This window comes from Gymnoscopelus braueri (genome assembly GCF_963280865.1).
Source record: "Gymnoscopelus braueri genome assembly, chromosome: 17".
Lineage (NCBI taxonomy): Eukaryota > Metazoa > Chordata > Actinopteri > Myctophiformes > Myctophidae > Gymnoscopelus > Gymnoscopelus braueri.
Window position 1 is genome coordinate 35370378 of NC_137617.1, and position 12562 is coordinate 35382939.

The following is a 12562-nucleotide window of genomic DNA, read 5'->3' on the forward strand; positions in this document are numbered from 1 at the left end:
GATTTTCATCTTTTGACCTGCGACCTCCCCCTTCAACCCCGAGGTGGACCCGATTAGCTCCGTAGCACCATAGTGGGGGAAGAAAATCACAAAACCACATCATCTGCAAACAGTTGTGATTCCCAGCAGCAGAGGGGGCAGTGCATTATAGTGTTGAGGGAACATAGGGTCTAATTTAGGATGGAACCACATTTTCATGAGGGAACATCATGAGGGTCTAATTCGGATGAAAAATATGTGTTAGGGATTGAGGGAACATAAGGCTGAGGGAACATAGGCATGACATGACTTGATTGACAAGCTTGCAACGCTTTGCAGATGTGTTTGATTGTGCGCTTGTAGGTCTACTATTTTTGGTGTGACACCCTGGAACGGTGGAGCATATAGGCAATAGAATACTGAATATTGAATTGAATTATAGGACACAATACATCAGCTTTTATTTTGTGAAAATACAAAATGAAATCATGTACAAGTTATTTACAAACCTATTTTTACAAGACAATATAATGTAATTATTATTGGGTATTATGACATAGTCAGAAATATTAACTTAGCACTGTCATTGTATACACAACTCAATGTGCTAAAGAAAAATGCACGCACAAAATAAAACAAACTAGACTGCAATGCCAAACGCCTTTTTCAATCCCACAGATATTATGTCAAACAAGTATACACTAAAAAGGAATATTTTACATAAAGCTATACTTCTTTGAACAGTATATAAATGCCAACAAACAAGTTTCTTAGATTTTTCTTGATTAATTACCATATTTTAAAAACAGCTTTAAGACTTTATTCAAATTAAATGCAACAGTTCCAGTCTCGTCTCCAGCGCAACGCGTGACCTTTGATTATTTTACAGCAAAAAAAAATCAAGTTTCAAAGACTCATTTTAGAATTACTGCATAAAAAAATTAGCTGGCAAGTTGGAAAGTAAAAAGTAAAAGTACATTTCTGAATGTCAATGTAAAAGTAACGCCACAAAGCCTCTTTTCGCAGCAGTGGGTCTTGAGCCCTCCTTTGGCTTGGCATTGCCTGGCACATTAAACTTAAGAGAGTAGAAGTTAGCCCTTAATGAAAAAGGGAGAGAGCGCTTAGATGTTGCCTGTGTCATAAAAAAAAATCTCATACCCTCACCACGTTTAAATCAAAGGTTGGTCGGTAGATTACACTGTGAAGTATTTTCGATCAACTTTTGAGTTTTACAGATTTCGTTTTTTTGCGTGTGCTGCTTTCATCGCTCATGAAGCTGCAGTAACCGACTGCAGTGCCAACGCAGCAGGGTTCTATTACTTTAATAAGACATGATGAATAACTATTCTTGGCTGAGCATTGTGTTCTCATTTGCTAAAAATCCCCAAACCATAAATGATCAGTGCTTCAACAGATGTATGTAAATTGTTTGTTTTATGAGTATGACCAGCTGTGATTGATGACCGGGCTGATTTATCTAAAGCTGTCAACGAAACTGTCTTTTTACGTTCCTGTTGATAGAGGCCAAGAGGATGGAGCTGTTTATTAGAGTATAGAGAAAAACCATGAACAATTGCTGATTATATGGCATTGGGATTGGTTCGTGGAAAAGGTGCAAGCACTTAAATGCCTCTAAAACAATACTGTGTCAGGCAGTGCTTCTAGCCAAAGGAGGACTCTTAAATGCCCACTTCATGCGATTTGTGGCTTTCACATTGATTCAGCACATGAATTGAGATGTCATACTGTATGGTATGAGGCGATATCATAATTGTTGACGTGGCTGTCTGTGGTATCTTAGCAGGTTAATGGCTCTTCAAATCAAGCATTTTTCATGGCATCACAATAACTCATTGAAACGGCTCCATCACATGGGCTATTGAATTGACTGGACAATCAGCACCTTAGAACATCTCGTTCAGCTATCTTCCTGGCAGAGAACCTCCGGAATATTCATGTTCTACTGCAGTCCAAACCTAAGAAGATTCCTGTTGTTGTTGTTTTTTGGACATCACAACCAGACAGAAGAGATATGAAAACATTGACATCAAACCCGATTTAGAAAAGCAAAGGTAAGACAATAAAATGCTCAAAAGTATAAGGCAGGGGCCAAATATACCATTTTGAAATGAACATTGGCCAACTGTGACAAATGTTGTGAAGTACAGCAGCTTCAAATGGCAAAGGATTTACTGAGAGTCTAGTACATAGGACCTGCAGCTGGATGTAACATACTGTACAGAATACCCACAATAAAATATGGATAAAATATGCTATACTTGTTCAGTGACAGCAAAAAAGGCAACATTTACAATCACAAAAATGTAACCCAGTAATCATATTAATCATGTGTAGTGAGCATTGACAAAATACCTTGCATTGCTATTATCATTGAAGTGACCCTCATCCCCCCAAAAGATTATTATTACATAAAAAAAAGAAATCATGGAATCTAGTCACTGTTAATAAATACAGTTGTGCAAAAGAACTGCAGAATGTTTGTGACATTAGGCTATGATTGTCTTCATTTCCATTTTACTATTAATTATGTTTATAAGTATAATTTGAGAACTGTACAGATGGGGGGGGGGGGTGTTAATGTGTCGCGTGTCATCGTGTTGGGTGTGTGTCTCTTCATGACATTGATATATGATTGTTGCGGATAAGACGATGTTGCAGACGGTTGATGAGTGTGCCTGGTGCCTTCTGGGAGTCTTGCCATCTGTACGGGTTCAGCACTCGTCTGCCACTTCTCTGATGGTCGGGATCAGGTTGCTCGTGGACTACTGATTGACGTGGTGGTTGGCGGGAGAATGTTCACAGACTCGATCTGTATGTCCCTTGGGTGTGTGTCCTCTTCATCTGTAAACCATGTCTTTTCTGAGGAAAGAGACCAAAATCATACAGAGACAGAAGGAGGGACATCAGAAAGGTTAATGCTTCATGGTGGTTGACTCGCAATCTCGCTCGCTTCGCTTCTGTTTCAAGTGCATTGGGAGGGTACATTGGGATTCTGAAAGTAAAACAATATATATACTCCGGTGAAGGAATTAAAGACAAGCTGGTTTGATGTCCCAGTGTCCCAATTTTCACCTGTAGAATACACACTATGTCAAACCCATGAGGTTCATGCCGCGTCTGTTAACATGCCGTTTTGTGGGTTTGAAGACATGCAATCCAATGTTACAGTAGCTCACTTATTGTCACACCTTGTAGTATCAAATTAAAAGGTTAATGGTTAATGGGACAACAAATGGAACAATGTGAGCATATTCATACTCAGGAAGCCTTAGTTTTTGAGAGGCTTACAACTTTGGCTTGATGCAACCTGCTTTCCTCGCAGAATGTCATTGATATTCTGGCACGGTAACCCATCCATGATTCAGCCGCTTGGCAGTGTCCATAGACATGGACTTTATGAGGACTGAACCACTTTCAACCTGGCTATTCCAAAATAGCCGAACTACTGTACAAGTTCACAGTTGTGACCTTAATCGCCTATGTTCGCCACGCGACACCATCTTATGTTATGGCAAGGTATAAAATAGGGGCACAAGTGCTTAATTTGGGGTTAATTTTGCAAGACAGTAATTTAAATACAAAGGCCAAAACTACTATAGAGTATATAAAATATTGAAGTGGCATCAAACCGTAAGGTTCATTCAGTGTCACACCACCTTCAGTCAAGCCTACTGTATGAGGCATGACAGAAATTATGTATAGGTAATAACATGCAGTCATTCTGAAACAACGAATGACAATTTGTAAAGCAATTGTAACTGTAATTACAATTGCTTTGCTTTCATTTAGAAAGCAAAAAAACAAACACTTCATACCTTGGCCCACTCTATTCATCCTTGTTGCATTTTGGAAAAAGAAAGTTGGTACAGTATGCTAAATGTAAGCTGTAAGATGCTTCAGCCAGGCTACTGTAATATGATCACTGACAACAGAAACGGTACCGCAGGATCAGCAAAAAGTACATAAATGGCAGATGTTGTTGACTTTACAGCACATCTGGATGTAGAGTAGGTTAAGCGGTGTTGTGACGCTATTACACACACTAACCATCGGAGAGAAAGGAAGAAAGAATAAGACATGGATCATGTCAGGAGATTGGTGAGTAGGATTAGTAGGCATCTCAACAACCACTTGAACCCTAGAATCCCTACTCTGTTGGGGGGGGGGGGGACATTCAAGCTCATAATGCGTTGCAATGCGTTGTGAGCTTGTAGATCTGTAGATTTTCGTCTGAGAGATTTGGTGTAGAGGGGAAGAAGGAGAACAAGCACAGAGCCAACTCAGGTCAAGTTTACAATGTATACTGTAGGAGGGTTTAAGAGGCTTAGCAGAAGCTCCAAGCAGCCGCCTTGCATGCATGCCCGTTTCCAAAGCAAATGGATGATAAGGTTTTATGTTTTAGCTGCAATTGGCCATACAGATGTGATTCAGAACCCAATGAGCTGCATGCAACCAAACCTGTCTTGTACTTTTGGAATACTTAAATTCGCACAGAATAAATGTTTTACATTGCCGTGTGGGATCTACGTAGGCGTTTCTGCAAGACATACAATGGAGATTAATATTGTGCAATTAACAACACAGTACGTGTTGTTGTTCACATGGTCGTGTACTAGCAATTGATGGCATTATCATTGAGCAGCTGTTCAAAACAGAACCTCTCTTTGATGTTTAAGCCTCGAGTCAAACAATTTAGTCAAGCATGTCAATATGTCCACACAGATGTATTCTGAACAACTCTTACTGTATGTATATAAAAAATGACCTGGGAATGTTTCTGAAAACTTTTATAAGGCTAATAAATGCTAATACTGTAGGGGAATTTCCACAGTTGGCAAGATAACATAGTTGATCACATAGTTGTGTTTAATTTAAAGATTTATGATCCAGTATTGTATGTTAGCTTTTGTAAAAGCTATTTAAAAAGTATTCCATACTGACTTGTCGTATGTCATAAAATATAGAATCGATTACAAATGGCACGTTAACATATGAAGATAAGGTAGATGGATCTTTATTTGGAATGGTTGCAGTTTGTCACTTTTAGAACCAAAAAATAAAGTCATATATCACTGTTTATACCATGGCCACGGAGAATACTCAATTCTGATTGTCCGCAGAGTGTGCAATATTTTCAGCCAACAAGCCTTTGGGGGAACATGCGTGTGTACAGCATGTGTGTAAAAGGCCAGGCGTAGTTTCCAAGAGGTTATATATGCTTCTCTCACTTGCAGGAGTAATAAAGTAACGTAAGGTTATCAAAGATAGTGCCAATGCAGAATTTCTATTTTAAAAGCCTATCGCCCCCAAATATGAATAAACTTTAAATTGTTAAGTGGCCATGGTATAAGCGGGATAATCAACTCTGAGCTGAGCATTTATTGAAAAATAATACACTGTCAGTGGTGGACAGTAACAAAGTACATTTAATTGAGTACTGTACTTACATTTTTTTAGTGTACTTTACTTGAGTGTTTATATTTTGGGATATTTATGACTATCACTCCACTACATTTCAAAGACACTTGTAGATCTGCTATTTTCACTATTATTGATATTTTTTGAAAATGTCTGGAAAAGCTGATCTGTTTTAGAAAGGCTGTTAAAAAGAAAATGTACTTTGGAATTTGCACTTTTGAAAACCTAAGTATTTTTTTTAAAGCATGTACCTCTGAATGTACCTCTGAATACTATATATTTTTAAAAGCAAGTACTCCAGTACTCCAAAGATATTTGACCAGGAGTAGGCTATCTATTCTATACCTTGACTCAAGTACTGGGGTTTAGTGCTTTGCCCACCACTGTCTGTGTGCATCATGAGTTGATGTTGATGTATTCTGTAGTACTCAGGCAGTAGATTAAAACATTGTTGACTTCTGTTTGGATGCCAGCGGAAATTACTATAAAAAAAAGGCCTTTAAGAAGACAAACCTAAATGTTTTATACAAGATACCCATTTAGAGATACATTAAAAAAGAATACAGACCGTTAAGACAAGTCATTTTAGTGATATTAGGTATTATGTAAAATAAATAGGATATTTTATGTGCAGTTCAAGTACAACATAGTTTAAAATAAACCATCTGCAAAACGTGTTTTAGCGTGGCTAAAAGACAGTTAAAATGAGATGAAACAGAAAGAATGACTCAGTGACCACTACAACAGAACTGTAAATTGTTAACACAAGGAATTACATAGACAGTGAAGAGAAATGTAACTCTTTGCAATATTTTTTTCTCCCAATTGTACTGTACAGTACAGCTACCAGGATACGTTGTGAATTATTAACCACATGAACCTTAGCGTCAATATTGGGGACGAACATTTGGTGAAAAAATACACATGTGTTGTGTGCGCTTGTAGATTGGCTATTTCCGGCATAGAGATTTGGTGTAGAGGAAAATAGGAGTGGACCAAGTACAGTATAGAGCCCTGGGGGATCCAGCATAATATAAAGCATAATAGGGTTTAACCCATTAAGACCTGAGGCCGATTCTACAAAAATGTCTTCTAAATCCTAACTGTTTAAAAAAAAAACATATGTTTCTAGATCAGTGGTTCCCAAACTTTTTCCTGTCAATGACCCTAAAATGATAAGTATTTGGCCGCGGACCCCCATCTCAAAATATTTTGTTCCAGGGACCTCCAGAAGCAAAGATTTGAGTTACAAATGTTCGCTTTAAAAACATATATATTCAATGATTTGCACACATTTTCACGATTTTTCAAAAATAACAGATCTACAAGCTCATAGCGCGGTGCTCATAGCGCGGCACTCGTAGCGCGGCACTCGGTGCTGCGCTACGAGCTTGTATATCTGCTATTTTTGAATAGCCAAAGTGTTGAATCCGTCATGTTGTTGATTTGGATGTTACATTTGAGCGAATGTATCAAGAAGGACTACGTAAAAACGGTGGACGGCTCTTACAAGCGCCAGAAAACGTGCCGTTTTGGTGCTGTACACACAGTACACATACTGTACATAAGACGTTCACGTTAACAAACACACCCATATGCAGGCATGCTAGGACCGATATGAAAAACGACACACAGAGCAACAAAGCTGTTGGCAGGCACTGTTCACAGACATAGAGAGAGTCGGACGGGGGTTAAAGGGGGACATACTTTTGTTTGTCCCGTGAGTCTCTGCTTTTGGCGCGGTTGCTGCGGTTGGTGGTGGGGATGGAGTGGACGGAGGAGCTTTTTTTACTGGAGGAATGAGACGAATGGGACAAGTGTGACAGGCTGGTCCGCGATTGGCCAGCGTTGTGGTCGAACTGCATCAGGCAGAATATGAGGTCGGAGGGAACCAGCTCAAACGCGTACGGTGGGTTGGTGATGACATACCTTGGAGGAAAGACAGAAGAAGAGTGTTGAGTTAACGGAGTGTATACAGTATTCATTTGACTCTGAAGGCTTCAGAGTCAACCACTTAAGAGTGATTGATATTTTTAGTCGTACAGCAGTGTCACACGTAATTGTTTTTGCCTATAATGACTTGTATAATGCCTTCAACGTTTTCAGGCCAAGGACCCCTTAGCTGAGAGAGAGATGAAGCAGGGACCCCCACTACTTATTGGATTAATGTTGATGTGTATTTTCAGACATTTAACCACTTAAACCCTCAATACTTTGTAAACCTGACCGTTGGCTCTGTATTTGGTCTGCTCTTTTTTCCCTCTTCACCAAAAATAGCAGATCTACAAGCTCACTGTGAGCTTGTAGATCGGCTATTTTCGGACGATCTACAGGTTCCCCCCAGAATAGGGATGCTAGGGTTCAAGTGGTTAATGTAGCCTATAAAAAATAAAAACACAAATATTTGGCAGGCCCCCTGCAGTATTTCTGAGGACCCCCTAGGGGTCCCGTAGCCCCTGTTGAAGACCCCTGCACTATAGGGACACCACGTTGAAAGTGGTCAAACGCGTAACACAATGTTGTTTATTTATTTATTTGTATTACAAAAGTCTGGCGCTGAACATAACAGAACAGAACAGAACTCACCGTTTGGTACACAGGCTTTGTTGGTTCAGATGTGCGTCTCGTAGTCGATAGATGCCGAAGCACAGCATGTTATATGTTTTTAATGCTTTACAAAACAGGTCACCGTAACATCCACCATCCTGAAAGACAAGGACAAACATACAGTACTGTCTACAACATAGACTGTTTAAGGAGCATGCGGTTAATAAAATGCATACTGCACAATTACTATACTTAAAGGTATCATGACATTCATTTTCACTTTTTTTATTTTCAATGTTTTATTTGGGGTTTTATGACCTCAATTACACCCAAAAAAACTGAACTTACAACATTCAGTGGATTTTCTGTGGTCTGGGGTTTTCTGAATAATTAGGCTGAAAAGTAATCTGAGCTTGGCCCTTCGACAGTGAGGTCACTGTCGAATAATCCCGCCCACTCTCCTCCTCGCCCCTCCCCTCCCCTATCCTTTCCTTTGGGGGGGGCGGAGCAGAGGCGATGATTGACAGGCAAAATCCCTCACCAGCGACACCCGCAGGCAAAGATTTATTTTTTCATTGCAGTTGAAAAGGCTTTAGAAATGTGAGAGAAAAACACCTGCCATTGATCACTGGAATGGAATTTTCACTTAAAACTTTTTGTACACTTTTGAAGGACCAGGACAAAGACTTTGAATGTGGTGTAAAAGTGAATGTCATTAAACCTTTAATGTCACATTTCAATACCAAAGGCTATATTTAAATGTTTTTTTCTAGAAATACAGTGTGGCAAATACAGTTTGTTTGATTGTGTATTTGTTATAGACTATTTTAAATCCCTTTAGCACAGACGTATGGGTTCTTAATCTCTCTTGCCAAGGTGTCTTAAATCTCCACATCACAGCTACAGTAGCTAGCTCCCCCTGCTAGAGAACATGAGCTCACAAGGATGTTGTCGCTGTCGGGCAGAAACCTTGTATCTCCATATTTCAAAAGTTCGTTTTTCGGTAGATTAATGCTCTACTTCATCATACACAAAAGTAGCACAAAAATAGCTGATCTACAAGTTCACAGCATTGTGAGCTTCTACTGTAGATCTGCGATTTTAGCTTTTTTTATTTTATTGTTGGTCAAGTCTGTCTGTGGGTTCTATACATTTGAACCAATGAAAAGTATTAACCACTTAAACCCCATTATGGTTGACTCCCTCAGGGCTCGTGTTTTTTCAGTTTTCTGTTATTCTGCGACACGTTGTGAGCTTGTCAATCTGCTATTTTCTGCGAAAGCTTTCCCCACAATACGGATGCTGGGGTTTAAATGGTCAACAAGAGCTTGTGACTAAACAACTACACTGGATCCATTGGAACACAGGTTGTTTCCCCCATACATACAAGGTTTCCACCCGACAGCAACGATGTGCTCAACCCGCAGGTGACAGGACCAGTCACTTACCCCCAGGTCGGCAAAGGGCCCGTCGTACAGGGCTAGCTGTGCGACACGACACCTGTCCCTGTTGGCCAGTGTCTGCGGCGTGCTGTAGCCACCTCGTAATGCATTCTCCTCCGCCAAGAGCCCCTCGAGCTCCGGAGTAGCCCCGCCTGTTACCAGCGTCCGGATCAGGGTGAGGATATTATCGTTGAAGTATGTCTGAAGAGATGAAGGTGGAGAGCAGAGAAATCCTTAAGCAAACACCACCAAAGTCACAACTGAATCTACTCAAAGTGCCAGCCGGTCTGAGTGGTGCTATCGAGCCCCGGCCTGTCGTGTCACATTGCCCCGCGCGCAGAGTGAAAAGACAGCGGAATCCAATTACCACGGGTTACTTTCACTCCCATCGGAAAGAGAGTCAGAGCGTCCCTTACACACATTCGTTCTGTCCAGGTATCTCTTACGGCCAAAACACGGGACACTGATATGACAGACGAGTGGGCAAGAATGGAACAAAAGTGGATTAAGTCTGCATTAAATCTGTGGATACGTGTGACCGTGCATTTCCTTACTTAATGTCTCTTCATAACACGCGGGACGTGGCTTTATTTCCATTAACAAGCAAGGGCAAATGCCTGCCCTTTCCCTCGTGGTGCAGTCCTCTGTCTCTCCCTGCCTGTGCAGCACAAGTGACATCTCCCTCGGCTGCTGACAGCACTATTGACCAGGATGATGGATGAGGGCTGTCCATTAGGTAGCATTACCTTTGTCTGCACCGGGGTGCACTTGAAGGCAGCTTTGTTCTAACCTCACTCAAAGTGAAAGGTGGACAAATGAAGCTATCATACCTGGTACAAGTGCCAGTCTTGTCTCCTATTGTTTCAACGGGGGCAGAGGATACCAACATTAGTTTTCTCGTGTGTAAGATCTACCTACACTACTAAAATCCTGAGGGTTACTATTAATATTTGAGATCATTTAAAGACTCCCATCTCCATCACTCTGTGAATCCTCTTCCGTGAGAGGCAATCTAAGGGGTGATTAGTAGCCTCTACTCTTCACACACCGAAAATTTGCTGATCTACAAGATTGCAACGCGTTGCAAGCTTGTAGATTGGATTTTTATCCAATCAGGATAGAGAGGATACAGATTAAACAAGTGAAATTGGAAGTGATGGAACAAATAAATGAGCAGACAAAATTGGAACTGGAACACTATAAAAATGAAGCTGGTAAATGGGTACTCTCTCCTGATTGGCTGAAATGTTGTCACCTACCTGAAAATGTTGTTTAAACCAGTGGTTCTCAAACATTTTCAAGTCAAGGAATCCCAAATTAATATGTATTTGGCCACAATGTAGGGAAACCTGGGGTTCAGCACATCTGGTTCTCTATCATTTTAACCACTTTAACCATTATTTTATACTTATAAAAAATAGCAGATATACAAGCTCACAGCGTGTCACTATGTTGTCCGGCTGAGAGGATAGCGCGTAGTAGCGCGTCACTTCGTGCCATGCTTGTATGTGCTTGTAGATCTGCAATTTTTCTAAAATTGTGAACATTTGTGCAAATCTTTGAATATATAAAGCGAACATTTTTAACTCAAATCTTTGCTTGTGGTAGGGGTCCGACTTCCTGGAACAAAATAGTTTGAGATGGAAGTCGGTGACCAAATTCATATCATTTTGGGGGTCCTTGACATGAAAAGGTTTGAGCACCACTGATATACTGTAGCAACATAGGTTTTTCAGAAAACTGTTAGGATTTAGAAGACATTTTTAGAATCCGGCTCAGGTCTAAATGGGTTAACTCAGCCATAAATAAGTCCATGAAGACTTACAGCGCTCATAAGTGAGTCCAGAACGCTGACAGCGAAGGCCGTCCCACAGGCGAAGGGCTGAGTGAGGTACAACTCTGTGTCGGGATCATCATCATCGTCTTGATCCAGGAACTGAACGTTGGAGTCATTCACTGGACGGGAAAAATAAATACAATAAAAAGATTAAACCAGATACTGTACGAAGCCTAGCAATCCCTATTCTGGGCGTGTCATAATACAGTCGTCGAACATTCGGCGAAGATAGCTGATCTACAAGCTCACAGCGCCACGCCACGTGTTGTGAGCTTGTAGATTGGCTATTTGCGGCGAAAAGATATGGGGAAAAAGGCAGGGACCAAGTATAGATCCCTGGGGGACCCCAGTCAGTGAAGTACACAGGGTTTAAGCAGTTGATTGCGCAGTTTGACTTTGCTTGTGCAAGTTCTGCGCAATGAACCAGACCACACGGAGTGAAATCGAGAAATGAAAAGCATGCACTGTCTACTTCAGTGTGTAAATACTTTTATCATTTCATACACAGAAAACATCAACAGTGAAGTTTCAGTGAAAGACTCGACAGCAGAATACACGTCGATAGATTCAGATATGGACTGCATTAACAATCACTATTATGATTTGGCAGTTTTTTGGTAATTTTGCCCAAATCTCCAATTGTTCTCTTCATAGAACTGAAATACATGCCAGTCTGTTTTGTTTGGTGTTAGGCACTGCATGGGGCAAAATCGCCTCTGCCACATTCCATATCCAGGCAATTCATGCACACGCTGATGACACCATGCATATTGTCAGTGCTCCCAGGCTTTGATTCAAAGCAATAAGTCCTCCCGAGGTCAATATCAGCAACGCCAATATGCCATTGTTTGTCTTGTAAATCCATGACAGGACCTCCAATTACTTGTACTAGCGTGTCAAAACAAATGAAAGTATCCCATTGCCCTAGAAGGCTTTTTCTCTTTTTTTCCTCCTCCCCCCTCTCTCTCTCTCAGTTTTATAAAAAAATCTTTTTGAGTACGGATAAAAAAGAAAGAAAAAAGAAAGCATGCACAGAAGGCGGAAGAGCATAATGATGTCAAAATTAGTTTGAGGAGTGCTACTTTTTATGAGGCATGCTGCGAAAAAATTAATGTCAGTCATATTGACATGGCTGAGATGAAAGAAAGGCGCTGGCCACAGAATATGATCCGACAGACGATGTTATGAAAACAGCCACAAGGACTTCTGAGGGATCAAAGGCCTTGCAATTCTTGACAAAAATAAAGGAGGGGAGGAAGAAAAAATACCCATATACACATAGTATATGACTTGAGATAGCGGTTCAAAACAAGACAGG

The 12562-nt window shown here is 40.6% G+C and overlaps 1 protein-coding gene across 2 annotated transcripts in view; it reads right to left on the reverse strand.

Moving 5' to 3' along the window:
* Positions 1 to 429: 429 nt before the first annotated feature.
* Positions 430 to 12562, reverse strand: part of LOC308103994 (calcium-activated potassium channel subunit alpha-1-like) — a 142724-nt gene continuing 130591 nt past the window's right edge. For both annotated transcript variants that reach the window (XM_080454235.1, XM_080454236.1), the window contains exons 27-31: positions 11233 to 11363; positions 9414 to 9608; positions 8005 to 8123; positions 7126 to 7347; positions 430 to 2859 (exon numbers count right to left, since the gene is read on the reverse strand). In XM_080454235.1, the coding sequence (XP_080310361.1) occupies positions 2838 to 2859; positions 7126 to 7347; positions 8005 to 8123; positions 9414 to 9608; positions 11233 to 11363 (689 nt within the window). In that variant the 3' untranslated portion in view covers positions 430 to 2837. The remainder of the gene's footprint in view (positions 2860 to 7125; positions 7348 to 8004; positions 8124 to 9413; positions 9609 to 11232; positions 11364 to 12562) is intronic.